The sequence below is a fragment of the Rhinoderma darwinii genome, chromosome 4, assembly GCF_050947455.1.
Source record: "Rhinoderma darwinii isolate aRhiDar2 chromosome 4, aRhiDar2.hap1, whole genome shotgun sequence".
In the NCBI taxonomy this organism is placed as follows: Eukaryota; Metazoa; Chordata; class Amphibia; order Anura; family Rhinodermatidae; genus Rhinoderma; species Rhinoderma darwinii.
The window spans coordinates 347,895,627-347,915,397 of NC_134690.1; the positions used below are offsets into that span (position 1 = coordinate 347,895,627).

Genomic DNA, 19,771 nt, shown 5'->3' on the forward strand with positions numbered 1-19,771 from the left:
GTTGGATTGCTGGTTCAAGTCTCCTAGGGGGACAAATAAAAAAAGTAAAAAACAGTTAAATAAAGTTTTTTAAGTTCAAACAAACCCCCCTTTTTCCAATTTTTCCTAAAAGCAATGTTAATTTTTTTTTTAAAGTTAACATAACTGGTATCGCCGCGCCTGTAAAAGTCTAAACTATCACAATGGAGCGTTGTTTAACCTGCACGGTGACCGCCGTAAAAAAAAAAATATATATATAAATAAAACATGCACATTGCTGCTTTTTTTTGGTCACCTTAGCTCTCCAAAAAAATTAAATAAAAAGAGATCAAAAAGTCACATATACCCCAAAATCGTTGAAAACTACAGCTCGCCCTGCAAAATTTAAGCCCTCACACTGCAAAATTGATGGAAAAATAAAAAAGTTATGCCTCTCAGAATATGGCGACACAAAATATATTTTTTTTAGCAAATAGTTTTATTTTTTGTTTAAGTGGTAAAACCTAAAACAAAAAATATAAATTTGATATCACCGTAATCGTATCAACCTGTAGAATAAGGTGAATATGTCGTTTTTACTGACTGATGGACGCCGTAAAAACAAAACCCCCAAAAATATGGCGTAATCGCTGTTTTTTGCCAATTTCATCCCACAAATAATTTTTTTCAGCTTTCTAGTACATTATACAGTACAATAAATGGTGCCATGAAAAACTACAACTTGTCCCACAAAAAACAAGCCCTAATATGGCTATGTCGACGGTTTAAGAGCACCTTCCCCCAAATAATAAGAATAAATCACCAGTGGACATAGGCATGACTTAGTTATATCTGTATCAGAGAAAGCTAGGTCGCAACTGATTTCGAGTCTGGGAAATAAACTTTATGCTAGGTGGCCTTATTGGTTGTCAATCAACTTTCCCATAAATAAATACAACAAAGAAACAGCTCAAAAAAAGTTTTACCAATGTTAGAGAATGCGTCCAATATTTACGGGCTTTTTTTTATTTATTTCAATGGAAAATGTATTTTTACATAAACACAGCCATAAAAATTAACATTCATACTATAACTAAGCTTCTTACCAATGACTGCAACTACAAAAAATTTTTTACCTTATAGCCATCAAATAGACAGAGTCGTACGTGTCTGCTGAGGATCTGAATGTTAGCCCCAGGCAGAGGTATCATCTTACAGCTCCATAATGTCAAAAACACAGAGACTCGAGTCGGCAGAGGCAGAATCTACAATTAAAAATGAATTATATGTCGCTGAAATTTACCTGTATCAATGAATTACATTTCCTTAGCACAACACTACAATTATATCCTTACTGAACTTGGATTACCATAAATGAATAAAACTGAGAGTATGAGAAAAGAAAAAACAAGCGTCAAGCACGCATGGACTACAAATTATATATATATATATATATATATATATATATATATATATATATATATATATTTACTAAAATGGGAAATACTTTCAGACAATGAAGGTGTGAATATACAGTATATTGATAAGTCACATCAAACAAACATAGCAGGTGATTCTTTCATGTGAAAAAGATGAACCAAACATTCATTCATTCATTCATTCATCTATATATTTCTGAATGGTTAGTTGTATTTGTGTCTCTCTTTATATTTATAAATACACTTCACTTTTATTGTATTTGTGAGTAACCAGAATGCAGCTATAGAAGGATATTTTTCAGCAATACTTTTATTGCGTCAAAGTACAATGTATTCGGCAAGTCTTCAGACCCTTTAAATTTTTTCACGTTATGTTGAGGACTTGTGCAAAAATAAAGAAACCGTTTTGCCTCACCATTCTGCACTCAATACCCCACAATGACAAACTGAAAACAGAATGTTACTAAAAGGAAATTATTATTCCAATAAGAGGCACAGCCCATGGACAACAATTCGGTACAAATAGGAAGCCAGCTGTGGCATTGTAAGTTTAATGTGGTTTCACTTGAGGGCCAGGATTATTGTTTTTAAATCTTGTACCCGGAGGGACCACAGTACTGCCTGCTATGGGTAGATGTGCCCAGCTCCAGGTCACTGCAGAATCTGAAATATGCCCAGAGAAAATTCTTAGTCTTTCAGAGGGTGCGTACACTAAATAAGAGGAAGGACTACAGCGCTGTCAAACATCACCCCAGCCTGTCTATCTCATGAGATAGTGGTATTTTAATTGTGAATATTGTCAGTCAACTTTAGAAAACATTATAGTCGATGCATTAATATTTGTCTTCAGCATTTAATTGTGAAATGTTAGTTTTGAGCATTCATAATACATTTTTCAAATATACTATAACTTACCCCTCCTTTCTCTGAGTCCCACAACAGATCCTTAAAACCAAGCTGTGAAGAGGTGAGTTCCGGCTGAAGATATCTACCGGCTCTGTATTGATCTCCTATATGAGAAAAATAGTCCAGTTGGCAATTTGTTTATGATTTTAATACATTGGCTAGATCATAAAAACAATTGTAACAATAATACTAATAATAGACCATGCAGCATTGAAGGTTAAAAAACAGCATTGGTAGAAGATTTCTAAAATATTTTAGATTTTCCAAGAGAAATAAATAAACACATACAAGTCATTGAACAACCTGCCTTTCCCCTCAAGAAAGAAAGAAAGAAAAATACTAATTCCCAAATTCATGATCTAATGTGGGGTCCCATTTACCATCTTCCCTTCCCTGGCAGCTCTTCATTTAAATGTCAAATATCAATAACAATTTTTAGTATCCACAAGACCACAGAGATCTGGAGTAGTCACCTGCACGTTGCATCCTTTGTTGCTAAGTAACGGTCTCATAATATTTAGGCCGCTGCTTAGTTAACGACTACTAAGGCTTGTGCGCGATAGAGTTGCAATGTATTCATATGGCAGAGAGAACTTCCTGTGATGACTTTGTTTTTAATCTACTTTTAGCTACATGAACCAAACAAACATGAATTCTGCAAAAGTATGTGTTTGCATTTACTACAATGGAGTTTACCTGCATCAGACAATCCCTTAGCAAATCTCCTGTTAGACATATGAAGGTAATAGAGGGGATACCTGTCTCAAAATTCCCTTCTATTATCCATAGCAGAGAGCTGCTATAAAGAGAGTCTTTCCACCTGGAGGGCCTGTCTCATACGTGCATTACAAGGACGGTCCATTGACTTTAATGGGCACCGGGTAATAGGCTTAATTTTATCAGCAGCCTTGCTGCAGACAACACGAACAGACTCCAGCCGCTTATTTTAACAATACCAGATGATTGTGCAGGACGATTCATGTCAACTGGTGTTGTCCAAACTGGAAATCCCCTTTAAGCTCAAGCCATACACATAGTATAAAAACAGTTACAGAACAATTAAATCATTCCTACCATTTTCTAAAAGTGGTGATAGTGTTGATGTTCGGAATCCAGTAGGGATTGTGCCCATTGTAGCCAATGCTTCTGCAGTACCCATCTTCAATGTAATAATTATAAGTTAATTCTTTTTAGTAAAAAAAAATGTGGATATCTTGTTGTGGTGTCACTAACAATAACTGAATACAAATGTTAAGTCACTATAAAGTTACATTGCCTACCTCTTGAGTTTTCTTAGAAGTGCTCATCTGAGATATTGTGTCTTCTGCAAGTCTATTAATTAAATTTAAATAATCAATTACATTCGTCTAAAAATAGAAATATAAAATCCAAACATACAAAGGTAAACACCATTCCAAATAAAATGTAAGAAAGTACATTTGTGATTGACTGTTATTTATTTGTGATTGCTTATTTGGAAGTAGTGGTACTTTTGATTTTGCATGCATAGCATTTTACAGTTAATATGTAGATATAATCTTCATATAGAGTTCGGTAATTTGCACTGATCTTGAGAATTAATCCAGAACTGCATTCACAATTCTGTAGACTTCAGAGCTGACATCTTCAATTTATTTCTTGTTAGCTCTGTATCTTTATGGAGCTTGTTCTGGTGATTTAAATTCTGGAAGGTGTCGATATTATATAGTAATAACTATCCCACTGAAATATAGGCGCTCAGCTAAACTTGTATGGGAGTGTTTGTTGGCAACCAGCAGAATTGTGAATGCAGCTCTGGGCTATAATACAGGATCTGTGCAAGACACTATTGTTTGTAATAAATGATGCACCCTAACAAGGAATGATGATTGCAAGCCATTTTGAACTCTGTACCCTCTAAAAAAGATTTAATCTTCTGGCCTGGTTTTTTTAACTAATAAGAAAGTCTGACAGAGACTTATGTCACTTAGTTTTAACAGGAGATACTCAGGCATTAAGATGTGGCTAAAGAACCCAACCTAAGCTACCTAGTCCCATGACACTAGAATCATTGAATTTCTAGTATGTACTGGACCTATTAACCTACTAACTTCCTGGAAGACAGGGTCTACCAGCACAGGAAGAGGAGGTCACTGATTGGCCACTGAAAGTAAATTCCTGTTTGAAGAGCACAGTAGCCGGTAAATGAAGAGGTATGGCTTGTACTGTTCTGGGGGCTTTGAGGAGCAATGTCGCTATCTCTGATGGGCAGTACTGTGATAAGGGAATGTTAAAATCCAAAATTTGCAGTGGTGACCAATGGACTATGGTTACACCTGTTAAATAATGCACTTTACAGTCAGGTCCAGAAGTATTTGCTATCTGCTAAAATCTCGTCAATGCTGCAAAACTGATAGGATGGCGCTTCACAGTACACATGGATAATGATCCAAAACATACTGCAAAAGCAACCCAAGAGCTTTAAAAAAAAAAAGAAATAGAATTTTCTTTGATGGCCGAGTCAGACGCCTGACCTCATCCTGATGAGCATGCTTTTTACTTACTGAAGACAACATTGAAGGCAGAAAAATCCATAAACAAGCAGCAACTCAAAGCAGCTACAGTAAAGGCCTGGCAAAGAATCTCAAGGGAGGAAACTCAGTATTTTGTGATGTTCATGGGTTCCAAACTTCAGGCAGTCATTGACTGCAAAGGATTAGTATCTAAGTATTAAAAATAATCCTTATATTTATCAGTGTTAGTTTTTCCAATTACTTTTGAGCCTGTGCCAAATGAAGGGACTATGTAAAAAATGGCTGTAATTCCTAACGGGTAATGCATTATTTTTCTGAAATCAAGTGTTAAATTGTACCTCTGATTACAAAAAACTTTCCATAAATCAATAGTACAAGTGATGATAACAAACTTTGCAATATATGTTATTACAGGAAAAAAGGAGGGAGCAGCTGCAAAAAGAGAGAGACACACACACACACACACACACACACACACACACACACACACACACACACACACAGGCTGCTGCTGCTTCTAGTAAATGTTACATTTCACCATGCTGAATTCACAGATAGACTGCTAATTATTGCTGTTTAATGGATTCTCTCTATGCTGTGTATAGGAGACTGTTCGCTTATCTCCTGCTTCTCATTTCTCCTCCAACTCCCCTCTCCATAGTCTTCTATGAGCAGCTATAAAATGATCCCTCAATGAAGCGGAGAATCCCCCTCCTCTCTGTTCTACGGATGTGAATGTGAAAAGTTAAGAAGGCAGGTAGGAGGAGGAAAGGTTTCTGATAACTAGAAAGGCATTTTTCTGTAATAAGATACAAATTTTCTTATCTTCGCTTGTACTATTGATCTATGAAAAGTTTTTTTATTTAAGAGGTACACTTTACAGATGAAAGTCTACACTTCAATTAAATCTTGATTGCTTTGTTTAAAATCCATTGTGGTGGTGTACAGAGGCTAAAATTGTGTCATTGTCCAAACACTTCTGGACCCGACTGTTTGTAAATCTAGAGGGTTCAAAAATATAATGGTATTTGCACAAGAAAAATTTTTTATATTACCTCTTCGTACTGACAATCTTGTCTTCTGTTGACTCTTCATCTTCAGATTCTTCTTCACCGGAACCTGGACTTTGGTCACCTCCTTTGTATACCTGTGAAATTAAAAATTAAAATAAAAAATACCTTCATTTAGTAACCAAAATTAGCCATCTGTCTTGCTAAAGAAAAAATAGTGGATAGGGGATACATGTGTGATCGCTGGCATTGATAGGGACAACGGGGGACTGAAAGTCCCACGAAGTTCTCCATGACTAACCTCTGACTTCCGGCGTCTGCGCAGCTCAATAAAAATGAAAGGAGAACAAGCGCGACCGGCGCTCCATTAATTTCTACGGAGCTGCCGACACAGACCCTGGAAGTCCGAGGTTTGTGATGGAGAACTTCAGGGGACTTTCGGTCCCCCGTTCTCCCTATCGCTGCCAGCGATCACACATGTATCCCCTATCCTGTGGATAGGGGATACATGTCTTTTGTTTAATGGCAGAGCGGGGAGATACCTCCCTGCTCTGCCGTAGTGTTCAGTGGCGTCGCGCTATATCAGCCATAGCGGCTGCTAGCGGAGCCTCCGGCCATGGTGGGGGCCCGTGCCGGCGGGCGACACGGGCCCCCTCATGCCGCGGGCCCCGTAGCAGCCGCTACGGCGGTAGTTACGCCACTGTATATATATATATATATATATATATATATATATATATATATATATATTATATATGCATATAGCCAGTATTTTTACATTGTGGATGGAAACCCTCTTTAAATATGACTGATAAAATGGCTTGTTTCATACAAATAGGTACAAGACATCTAATTTGGGACTCACTTGCAAGTAGGTTTTGGGTACTAGACCTTGAACTCCTTTAGAGTTTTTGGCCACCCACCAACCATCAGGTTTATTGTCAAGAATCTGCAGAACTTCTCCTTTCTAAAAAGAAAATACAAACAAAAGATATAAAAATACTTGTCTAGTGACTTTACCTTACTCCACAAAGCAGAAATGAAAAAGGTCAACAAAAACATTATAGCTCATTTCACACTTTTTTTTTTAATTATTTATATACGATTTCTCTGACCAAGAAGACATAAGTATATAACAAGATTTTTTTTCTCACCATAAAAAAAATTCTCGTTGAATCCATTGAGGGAGACAGGACATTGGGTATATGCTCCTGACACCAGGAGGCAAGACTAGGTAGGAGAGAGTTTTGGCTTTGTCCAGGAAGGCTATACCCTCCTCAAAGACATTGCGATATGATGACTGACCTTAGGAATTCCATATGAAACCGTCGAACTTGAACGAAGCGGTACATCCTCAAGTCCAGGATTGGACGAAGAGACTTGTCCTTCTTGGGAACAGTAAAAAGGTTTGAGTAAACCCTTGAAATTGAACCAGCTGAGCAACTGGGACAATAACTTTCCACAAGAGAAAGGAACAAACTGCCTGGGAAAAATCAAAAACCCAGAACATGAGGCAGGGTAGAAAGAAAGAATCTTCCAGGATTTTAAAAACTCTTGTATCCCGTAGACACCACCTCTTAAACTTAGGCGTAATCTACATTAGCGAGTCATGTCTCCTGAAAATAAAGAAGTCCCCCCCCCCCACTCGGACATCCACTGTAAGCGGGAAAACACCTTCATGCTGAAGGTGACTTGTTAAAGGGGGGCCTCAGGTGACTGTGCTGCGGCTGCCGAGTTAGTCTGGGCTTGAAAGATGGCAGACTGGAGTCGTTGGTCTTGTTTCTTCTCCTGTCTGGTCTGTAAATGGTCTTTAAAATGATCTCACCAAGAAGACATTAGGAAATGAGCGAAAACGGTGCGACTGGAGAGAAGAGAGCTCTTAATGCCTGTAGCCTCAAAAATAATCTCATCCAGACGTATACCAAAAAGTCTGCCACCCACGAAAGGAAGGCCCATCAGGACCGTCTTGGACACTTTTTCTGCTGCCCAAGGTCTCAGCCAAACCGAGTGCCGGATCACAATAGAATTAAGAGAGGCTTGGGCATTAAAGCGGGCTGCCTCAAAAATTAATTTTAAAGCATTAAAAGCGAGTTCAGTTAACTCCTACACATTAAACAGCAAATGCAAATTTGCAAATGCACATTTTTTGAAAAAGCCCAACTGGGTGGTTTTTTTTCGTTTCACCAAGTGGGCGTTGTAAAGAAAAGTGTATGACGCTGACCAATCGGCGTCATTCACTTCTCTTCATTCATGCCCAGCTTTATTCGCAGCTGTGATGTCACTTACCCGCAGGTCCTTCAGTGTAAAGTTCCTTTACAACGCCCACTTGGTGAAACAAAACAAAAACGTCCAGTTGGGCTTTTACAAAAAATTTGCATAAATGTAAAAATTATCAGAACTTTATCACTAATAAACATGTTTAAAAAAAACAAACAAAAAAAAACCAGTAGTTATCTACAACAAAGCGTTTATTAGATTAGGCGGGAGATAAAGTATTAAACTGGTGACAGAGCCTCTTTAAATAGAACATCTATTCTTCTCTGCAAGCCATATAGTTTTTAGCTGTCTAACCTTTAAATCACATTCACACATAATGAAGCAATATTAAAAATATCTTTGACAAAAGGAAACAAAGTATCTCCATGTTAAGAAACAACAAGACAACAACATCCAGATGTTTCCACTACGTGACTATTAACTTCTCAAATTTATTATGGTCTGGGGAAGATAGCTAGTTGTACACCTGGTGCTGTAATGGTGCTTTCTCCTGAGAAGAGGAGATGGGATCATCCCTTACATGCAAAATGTGTCATACAGCACATATTAACACCTGCACAGCAGCTGACAACTGCAATTCCTGTTCTGACTCTGAATCAGTAGACACCTGAGAAAAAAAAGAGACTGATCCACATTGGAGGCAACCTGATCATTAAAGACTGCAATAGGTTCCCCATGAAAAAAGCTTGACAAGGAACAAGACCTGTCCGAGGCACCCCTACACCACTCATGGGATCTACTGCGAGAAGTAAACTGAGTATTATCCAAAGGAAAAGAAGCAAGGCCCCTGAGCTAAGCCGCAATCTGGGAGGGCAAACACTCCAAAGACTGCACCGTGGACTGGAATAGTCTGGAAATGTCCCCTAGGGTTTAAGCAAAAGACATCACCCATTTAGGGGGTGCCTATAAATTATATATCACAACCGCCACAGGTATAAAAAGTAGCCATGCCTACCTGTATGGGCTGCTTGCTAAAATCCTCCCGAGGAAAAGACATGATAGAAGGGGGAAAATAAACAAATAGTAATGCCTGGAAAAGAAAATGAGCCCCTGGGAAAGCACAAGAAACAAACAATGCAGATCCCTGGAGCTGTGTGCCCCTATCGATTAAGAAAGGAGTAGGATGACACCAGAAAATGATTTTCTGCAGAGCTGGAGACCTCATGTCCGTTGGAAAATAAAGTCGATCAGGAGACCTAAGCCCTCCCCCAAACTCCGCTTCCCGAGAAGGTCTTCCCCCAATCAAGAGCAGACTCGAGGAGAAAGGCAGTAGGTTGAAAAGGAACAACTGATAGGCAGGGGGTTGAGCCAAAACAGAAAAAAAAAAATGTGGCCTAGGCCAGACATAAGCCGGAGGCTAGATTAGAAAGTCAGTCCACAACAATGCAGCGAGAAAGGCCAGCGTCCCGCATAAAACCGGAAACTGACTTCTTTTGGTGCACGCAGAGTCACCTCCTAAGTAACCTCGCACATATAGTGGGAAACTGTCCGAAGGAGAAAATATAAGTTAAGAGACTGGCGGTGAGGGAGAAACAAAGAAGAGGACTGCATGGTTTCCCGACAACCGCAGGGGGTTGACATAGGCTGTAAACCCATCTGCAGCTAAGGAAAGAAAATAAATAAATACAACTAAAAGAAAAAATATCAGTAGACCTGGGTATTGTGTTTGCCTCCTACAATACCAGGCTAAAAACTGAATTAACCAGTGTGTATGGCCTGCCTAGACAGAGCCAAGACTCTTTCCTTCTAGTGTCGGCTTCTAGTGGCAGGGGCATATACCCATGATGCTGTGTTCTCCAATGATTAACGAGAAAGAAGGATTTTAATGGGAATTTATTTGGCATTTTTTCACACCTCAAAGGGTGTGACAAGAGATGTTTTTGAAGACATAGACATACGTGAAATAATATATGTGATGGCTAAGAAGTAATGTCATCCTCTGCATCTATTTCTTTCCTCTAGCGCTCCGTTGTCTAGATATAATAGTTAAAGACAATGGACGACAACTGAAGACAAAACAGATCTATAACAGCAGATAATAAAAACTGATGACAACTCAATAAATAAACTAAACTGAGCGAGACACAATTACTATAATTTCTATTATTTCCTAAATGGAAAAGTCAAAATTTATAAACTGTGATTTTATTATCACAGTTGCATAAAAAAAATAACCCATGTAGCCTTAGCCAGATTTTTAAGTGGAGGATTTTATGTACCCTACATTAATGCAATTTAAAGAAATGAGAAAAGCCTTACTTGAAATGTTAAATCTTCTTTCTGCTGCGCTTGAAAATCTCCAAGAGTGATAAAATATTTTGCAGTTATATCTAAGGCATCTTCCTCTTCCTCCTCTTCCTCCTCCTCCTCCTCCTCTTCACCCTCTTCCTCCTCTTCATCCTCTTCAACCTCATCCTCGTCCTCATCTTCCTCTACTTCACTTGTTTTTCTAGTAGTGAAAAGAAGAGAACACCGTGGTTTTTCCAAATGCTCTAAGAACATAAGAATAATACACTTGATTGACAGCCAAGCACTGAAATACATACTGTGGGATATCTCCTGGACATTAAAGACATTCCCAATATATCCTTTCATAAGTTGATGCAGGTTGTGCCGAAAGACAACACAGATAACTTTATAGTTAAAGAGGTATTCCCATCTCAGACATTTATCACATATCCCCAGGATATGCCATAAATGTCCAATAGACATGGCTATGCACACTAATGAAAGGGTTTTTTTTTGTATCAATGTTTTAGGTGATTCTAAAAAAAAAATCAATTTGTCAAAAAAAATTGTTTCGTTTTTTCGATACAGCTTCTATGTATCCTCTATAGAAGCTGTATCATTCGCTATGAGCTGATACCGTCAGTTCAGCTGAAATTGACGGCTTGGCTGAGAGCGGGTGCTGTGTGTCTCTAAGCTGTATCGGAAAAACTAAACAACATTTTTATTAAAAGATATTTAAAAATGTTTAGAGTCCCCTAAAACATTGATTTAATAATAATAATAATAATAATAATAATAATAATAAGTTTAAAAAAAAGCTTTCCAAAAGTGTACATAGCCTTCAAGCTATCATTGATTTTGAGGGGAAAACTGGTATTAAGTATTTATAATAACATTTACTTGATATCTTCTTCTCCATGTGCTAAAGTCTTTGCAAGATTCTGCAACTGGTGAGACAACTGCACCAATCTCCGATCTTCATCCTCTTTTCTCTGGTCATAATTCCCAACAGGCCCTGGTTCATCAGTCTAAAGGTAGAGAAAGATACAAAAATATATTTCGCTTTTAAAAAGCAGAACTTAAAATTACTATAACATTGAAGATATAGGTGTAAGTACTGGTCATAAACTTAATACTACTATAATGTAATTTAGCTGCACCTAGAACTAAAAGTATATGGTAGAAGGGGCCACCAGTTCATAAAAAAGACATCATGGAACGAGGAAAGTGCAGAGAAAAGCAACTAAATGAATAAGCCATTTGGAATAGAATAAATCTCAGTTATGTGGAAAAGTTGACCAAAATAAAGATATTTACTTTTGGAGAAGAGATGATATTATTAAGTATGTAATTGGTCCCAAACAAATCCTAGTATTGTCTACACTGGATACACGGTTTTATTATATAATGATTAAGATTTATTTTCATAAATCCAGAAAACCCATTTAAAAATAAAGAGTGTTGATCCAGGGATCTGTTCGATTGCCAGTACGAGGTCAGGTAGGAGGTTTTTTTTTCCACGGTCCCATGCACAAGACCGTGCATTTGCGTCCGCATACAACCCGCAATTGCGGAGCCACAGTTGCAGATAGTATAGGCCACATTATATCCTATGGGCCAATGCACATGACCGTGGTTTCCATGGCCGTGCATTGCCCGTAGTGCAAAACAAAATAGGACATGTCATTTTACAGGCCGCATTTGCGGATGACACTCTTCAGGCTGTTCGTGCCATAATCAAGAACCGTGCACACAGCTACAGTCATGTGCATTAGGCCTAAGGCAAATTGTACTATGTCTTACATAGTTGAACTGAACTTTTGTCTTTCCCCCGGATCAACTGGGGATATAAGAGCTGAACTTAAAGCACAGATGACTTTTTTTAAACCACAAACTGTGAAACTAGGTTATTTAAAATGACCCACTGTCAGGTCCAAACGATATGTGTGTATACGTTCAAAATATGATTATTCACTGCCTGAAAGAACAATTAAAATCTCTTTTATTATAAATTCTTAAAAATGGCCACTGTAGCCAATAGGTCTGATAACAGTCGAGAGCAGAAAGATCAGTCGGCTACAATTATGCGACTAGAGGGGCGGGACTTAGCCTATATATACTTGGCATTCTCCCGACACGCTCGCGGCCAAATACTAGTGTCGTATGCACGTCGGGAGAGACTGACAGCACTGCAATGTGCTGAACGGCAATACAAATTAATTAATGTGTTACCCCTGAGGATGCTCCCCTATGTATATGGGGTGCAGAAAAGCGTAGGGAAACCTACTGAATTTGTGTCAAAAGAGAAAATAAATATTTGGTTGAAATAGAACAGCCATTTATAAACAAACAGGAATATTGAGTCAACACTCTCCTGACACTTTGTTTCAATAACCTGGTCTTTCTGCTTGCGCCTGTTATCAGACCTATTGGCTACAGGGCCCATTTTTAATAATTTATAATTAAAGAGATTTTAATCGTTCCTTCAGGCAGTTTAAAATGACCCAGCTGCAAGATTAGAAGTCTGTAAGTATTCCTCATTCATATCCCCCTCCATTCCCGTTAACTTAGATGCAGTTGTGAACTACGAGACAATACTTTATACATAATTATGTATGATACACACATGTTTTTAGTACAGAATAATATATAAATTATCTACTTACCTTTTTCAACCCCTGAAGGAACTCTCTGTTTTTTTGGACCAAATTCTTAAGATGAACACATCTATACAAATGAGAGATGTATTAAACCATTATTTAACAACCCATCAGAGTAAGGCTACATTCACACGACAGTAAAAAACGGCTGTGCGACAGCCGTTTTTGTAACTGCCGTCACACAGCCATTTTCAGAACAATAGAGTTCTATGGGTGTATTTACACGGGTATTTTTTTTTTAACGGCCCCACGGCTCCCATAGAAGCCAATGGATCAGTTTTTACCGGCCGCTTTTTAGGAAACAATCCTTGTAACGGCCGGTAAAAACTGATCCTGGCCGAGGTTTCCCCATAAACAGCACTACTTTGAGCGCTGAGCCCGGGCAAGCCCTTGAAATTACTATCCATATATGGACAGTAATGTCGGGCTTTCAACTGTGGAGTCTCCGACCCCCCCCCCCTGTAAATAGCGCCACCCCCCCATAGATGGCATCCCCCATAGCGCCGCTGTAGCTCCTTGTAGGAGCGGAATCCCAGGCCGACGCTCTGGCCAGGCAATTCCACTACTGGAGAAGCCCCTGGCGTTACTGTCCAGAATCCTTGCCAGAGCGGAATCCCCGGCTGACGCTCTGGCCAGGGGATTTCGCTACTGGAGAAGCCAGGTGCTTTCTACAATGAGGGGTGCTATCTACAGTGGGGGGTGGTGCTATCTACAGTGGTGGGTGGTGCTATCTACAGGGGAGGTGGTGCTATCTATAAAGGGGGGTTGATGCTATCCACATGGGCACTGTGACACTATGAGGGCACTGGCACATTATATGTGGTCACTATGGCACTTTATATGTGGGCACTGTGTGGGGTCATTGCAGCACTATCTACATGCGAACTGTGGTGTTTTCAGGGGATTTGGACAATAAAACCAACAAATTAAATTCATCCTTTTTTTTAATGGTCATGAAAAACGGATGGCAAATGGATGGAAAACGGCCATTAAAAACGGCCTAAAACATTAAACAGGATTTCCCACGGTTACACTAGGTCTGACTACAAGGACCACCATTGATTTCAAGAAAACGGGTGCCAGGTCCCCAATTTTTGGTGTAGGGGTGAAGTCTATAGGAAATGCAGAAACAGCTCAGTAAGCATGCTTGGCTATTTTAATTTTTCCCATAGGCCTTGCAACTCTCCACTGGGAACGGCTACAGGGCACACCCTTCTAGGAATCGTGGGGTCCCAGTAATCAGACTCGCCAATCAATCAGCCATTTATGGCACATGAAATTAATATGCCATAAATGTCAGTAGTGGCAAATATTGACTGGAGAAGACAGGACAAGAGCAAATATTTGCTTTGTTTTTGTTTTATTTTGCGGAGGATGCTAGTTAAAGGGGTTGTCCACTTTGGACACTTTTAGTCAGAAGGGTGCTACTACAATAAAGTGGTCTCCCAATTGCCGGGACCCCCAACAATCAGCCTTAACCTGTGGAGGAAAACGGCAGCAAGTTCAATTACAAAAAATAATAAAAAAAAAAGAAAAGAGCTGTCACCTCTCCTGACATGTCTGATATAGTATTACCCATAAAATAACAATTCTGGAGCATCTTAACTTAGAACTCTGTGTTGTGACGTTCCTCTGTTATTCCTCCTGGAAATGTATTGATTAGGCCTGGCCTAAATGGAGACGTTTTGCAACAAAACAAATACATTTTAACCATAGAGCTACAACTATCTGCTGAACTGCATTGACATTCAATAGTTAAAATCAATCAGTAGTGCCACAAAAAGTCTCTGTGTAGTCCAGGCCTAATTTACCTAAGTGTCACCATTGTCCTTATCAAGAGGATGTTTCCCTACAGTCTGATACCGTCAGCGATGATTGGAGACTGTCAGACTGTGTAGGGACGCAGCCCTATGAAACGTGAATGGTAACAGCCAGTTGTCAATTTCTTCAAACATTTCTAGGGCGAAAAACAGAGGAACGGCACAATACAGTTCTAAGAAAAGGTGCTCCAGAATTGTTATTTCATGAGGAATAGTAAAACAGAAATGTCAGGAGAGGTGACAAGTGCTGTTGAATTGCTATGTATTCCACCTGTAACTGCGTCTGATCAGTGCTGGATTCACCGGTGTAGAAATGGTATTGGTGTTTGTATAGTGGTAGCATACACTTGTCCATGACTGAAAAAGCGAGTGTAGGTCTGTCCTTGACCGTATTTTTAGGTGCTTCTATGTTCCACTTTGATTTTCCTATTTGTGTTGATGGTGTGGCTTCCATTTTTAAGTGGGTGGCAACAAGAGTGACTAAACACAACAAAATTTTCCCTGGCACATGCTGCCATTTTTCCACCCCCCAGGCTTCAATCCTGGATCTGCCCCTATGGCTATTATGTAATGGGTATTAATAAGGTGTGGGGTGGCAACTGTAAATTATAGACATATACCTTTTTTTGACATTACAATACCTGTGATAGACATCTTTCCCGACTGTGGGTTCCAAAACATCCTTTTCTAAGGTCTCCTGAAGTAAATCATCAAACTAAAACACAAACGATAATAATATAAAGGAAAGGGAATGTGGGAACAGAAAAAAGAGGGCAAGAAGTTAGGATATTAAATCTCTTATTGTAAGACCGGCTGTGGTAATATTTAATCACCATATAGGGATAGGGTGAACGGTCCCTTGTAGAACCTCCTATATAGTATCAGATCCCACTTAGCATATAATGTAATGTAAAGCCTTATAAAAAGCCAAGTGGGAATAGAGAGGGATAGTGAATTAATATGACTGAATGGAGTACTATGTATTCAACCAGCAACAGATAGTGTATTGCAGTGTGGGCAGGTGCTGGAGTGAATATTGAGTAACCTGAAAGTCAAATTGTATCAATTCAGACTCTCCCAAAAGACACAGCGAGCGCAAGATAGACACACACATGTGTCTCTTAGGAGAATGTAATAGCTCTAGAACACTGAACCCAGCAGTAATTAATGGGTTAACCTAACAAGAACTGATACATAAATGTTCAGCTGTAGTAATGGTAAAGTATTATAATCCGTAAATCACAACGAGCAAGCGGATAGACAGCAGACCAAAATGCAGTAATGTTAGAAGTCGCTCTCACTTATTTCTAGGGGGAGCTTCTCAAGACTGCGGATCTAACAGGGGTCGTGCTATCAGCTGCTAGTGTGTGGGGAGCGGAGGTTTTATGTGTCGCTCTCCCTCAACACCATCACCCCGAGTGGGCAGGCAGCTGAATATGTACAACTTCACAGAGCAGCGTACATTCTCACCAGTCTGTCAAGCCCGCGTGTCCAGCAGACATCATGGCAAACAGCCATTATTTGTGTGTGGGGTGCGGAGGCTATATCACCGCAGGCAGCTCAATATGCACTGCACCGCTTTAACAGACTAGCGTCAATTCTCACTAGTCTGTATTAGATTGCTCCTGCTATGCAAGCACCACTTTTATAGGGGCAAAAGAATTCAAAGCTACAAGAATAACTCGCATATCCCAAGATTAATCCCTCGCATTACCTGCTAGACATGCAGGCTTACAACAGGTCTGCAAGGGGGGGTGCGAGTGTTGCGGGGGGGGCGCGAACGTTGCGAGGAGGGGCGACAGTCCGGGGAGGGGGGGGGCGACAGTCCGGGGAGGGGGGGGCGACAGTCCGGGGAGGGGGGGGGGCGACAGTCCGGGGAGGGGGGGGGGGCGACAGTCCGGGGAGGGGGGGGGGGCGACAGTCCGGGGAGGGGGGGGGGGCGACGACAGCCCGGCAGGCCCCTTTTCTTCAGCCATGTGGCCGGGCCCCTGATGGAAGTACCACTAGTACTGCCCTGATGGCGGCCCTGGAGGTACTGCATAGGAGCAATGAGATCCATGCTACCCTGCATTCCTCTATAAAAAGTATAATAATGTCCTATTATATACATAGCACCAACATATTCCTTAATGGCATTTCATACACAAATAAAAGATGGCATATCCCTAGGATATGACATTAATAAGTAATCGGTGCAAGTCCAATCGTTGGGACCCCAATGACTCATAAGAAATAATAACTGCGACAACTCCATGAACAGTCCCTGTACGTGTTACATTTTTTATTAACTGTATTTTCACGATTTTTTTTACATTTCTAGTTTAATCCTATTAAGCGATTAAAGCTTTTGATGTTGATCTGCTGCTCTCATCCATGTGGCTGTATTGGGTACTGCAGCTCAGGCACAGCTCATGAGTGCCCAATGTCCATGGTGGTAGGCAATATGTTACCGCCGTTGCTATGGTACGGTTCCTAGGCAGGATGTAATGTTCACTTCCTTTGATTATGCTTTGTGTTTAACCCCTTAATGACGTGGCATATTTCGGACTTCAGGACGTAGCCCCATTTATTAAATCTGACGTGTTACTTTATAAGGTAAAACTTTGTAATGCTTTTATTTATCCAAGTGATTCTGAGATTGTTTTCTCGTGACACAGTGACACATTGTACTATCATTTGTTGGTAAATTTTGGTCGATTTGTTTATTTAAAGTCGTATACAAGTTACAAACAATCAAAGGGTAGAACAGACCCCGGCAGCAAGGAATAACAATAATACACCAAAAAATACACATAACAGTAATCTCAGCTACAACAAATGCATACCAAAGCAAGTCATTAGAAAAGTCATGTGGTCAACTGTATCTTGCTCTGAGACCTGAATCCGTCAGGTCAGCGGCACAGACGAGTCCAGTGTCAACAGGTCCTGCGTTAACCTGACACGCAGAATCGAGCTGTTACCGATCATATCTAAGTTCATAACTTAGATGTGATTGAGAACAGGTTGATTCTCCGTATCAGAGACACACAGGACCTGTTGACACTGGACTCGTCTGTATATTTTCAAAGGTGTACATAGCCTTTAAGTACTGCACAATCGCCCTTGTCTTGCTTGTAGGGGTTAATTCCTTCAGACTGAGCCGTTCTTCTCTATGCAGCAAATCCAATGCAGGGAACAAGAAACATTCCTGTTCTTTTAGGATCGTTTTAACAGTTACGCCTCAAATTACGCCTGAAAAAACGGCTCCATGACGCCTACAAACATCTGGCCATTGCATTCAATGGGTTTTACGATGTTCTGTTCCCACGAGGTGTAATTTTACTCGTCGCTGTCAAAAGACAGCGCGTAAAAAGACGCCCGCGTCAAAGAAGTGCATGTCACTTCTTGGGACGTTTTTGGAGCCGTTTTCCATTGACTCCATTGAAAAACAGCTCCAATAACGTTCGTAAAATACGCCACGAAAAACACGAGTTGTTAAAAAAACTTCTGAAAATCTGGAGCTGTTTTCAGGCGAAAACAGCTCCGTAATTTCAGACGTATTTTGCTACTGCATGTGAACATACCCTTAAAGACAGAGAATATCGGGACAAAAAGACAAATGCTGGCTGGAACCTGAAGGTCACCCCTGACGAAGTCGGCAGGTGAAACTGGTCGGGTACCAGTGAATTTCCTGTGAGTTTTTAGATTGAGATGTGCGGACAAAAAATGTTTTTATCCTTTAAGTTAACATTAATAGAAGGGAAAGTGCTTTACCATCGCAGTATTTGTCTAATAGGATTTATCAGCATATTTCCCCTACAGTATGGAGCTCACAGACACGACACTACCTGAAGTAAAGCTCCGAGTCTACCTTTTATAATTATATTCGATTAGTGTTGTTTAAAAAAAGCATCAGAGACTTGTTAGAGCTGTTTTAGTTATTTTTTACTGTGGAGTTTGCATTGTCTAGTTATCTTTGTGTATCTACAGTACTATTGTTGTTGCGCCGGAATTGTGGCCTAAAAGTTGCGCCTTTTTTGGGCGCAAATCAATTTAGACAAATGTATTATTGATTGTACCGAAAAGAACTGATATTTGGGCCTCGCTAGATGATTTTCTAAAGTGTCTAGAAAAAAAGGCATGGCTTAGCGGAAAGGGGACATGGCTTAAAATGCACCAAAGTGTGCCATACTGTCTAGAGATATTTATTATACCACGTGCGCCACTGTGATAAATTTGGCTATGTTCACACTGGGCGGATACGATACGCTGCGCTGCGTAAAAGCAAACAGCGTATCCGCCCTAGGTGCCGGAGGGAATTCCAGCCGAAAAACCGCACCAAATTGTAGTGCAGTTTTTCAGCCGAAATGTCTGCTGCGGAAAACTGCACATAAAAAAAAAGTTTACACACTTACGTAGCCATGGCGACGCATCCCTCTTATGTCCTGCAGGCTGGCCTCCTGGGTTGACGTTTCATCCCATGTGAGCGGTGCAGCCTGTGATGCTGCAGCGGTCAACTGGCATGAAACGTCATCCCAGGAGGCCGGCCTGGATGAGGAAGCACAGAATTCTGGGTAAGTATAAGATTATTTTTTTTCCTGAGTTGCGATTTTTGCGGCGGAATCCCAAATATTTGTTGCGAGTTTTAACTCCCTATTGAACTCAATAAGGAAAACCTGCAACAAAAAAGCTGCGATTACGCTAATACAATTGACATGCTGCGGATTAAAAAAACGCGCTGCAGGTCAATTTCTGAGCGTTTTTTCCGCTTATAATTTAGGTAGCGTGTGGACGAGGTTTGTTCAAATGTCATCCACTTTGCTGCTACAGTATTATGCCACGGATTTCCCGCAACTAAATCCGTTCCGGAAAATCCGCAGTATGACCCTAAAGTACATGAAACATTTTCGTAGTCAAAAAACTGTCATCCAGCATATGCCAAGTCAGACCAGCCCTACATTGTAGGATACTTTTCTAAAG

General features: G+C 40.1%; 1 protein-coding gene across 2 annotated transcripts in view; it reads right to left on the reverse strand.

Moving 5' to 3' along the window:
* NPHP1 (nephrocystin 1) overlaps window positions 1-19,771 on the reverse strand; it is a 66,806-nt gene that overhangs the window by 29,801 nt on the left and 17,234 nt on the right. For both annotated transcript variants that reach the window (XM_075864476.1, XM_075864474.1), the window contains exons 3-12: window positions 15,454-15,527; window positions 12,999-13,059; window positions 11,233-11,360; window positions 10,363-10,552; window positions 6,692-6,793; window positions 5,872-5,963; window positions 3,584-3,635; window positions 3,378-3,462; window positions 2,313-2,407; window positions 1,095-1,223 (exon numbers count right to left, since the gene is read on the reverse strand). In XM_075864476.1, coding sequence (XP_075720591.1) covers window positions 1,095-1,223; window positions 2,313-2,407; window positions 3,378-3,462; window positions 3,584-3,635; window positions 5,872-5,963; window positions 6,692-6,793; window positions 10,363-10,552; window positions 11,233-11,360; window positions 12,999-13,059; window positions 15,454-15,527 — 1,008 coding nt within the window. The remainder of the gene's footprint in view (window positions 1-1,094; window positions 1,224-2,312; window positions 2,408-3,377; window positions 3,463-3,583; window positions 3,636-5,871; window positions 5,964-6,691; window positions 6,794-10,362; window positions 10,553-11,232; window positions 11,361-12,998; window positions 13,060-15,453; window positions 15,528-19,771) is intronic.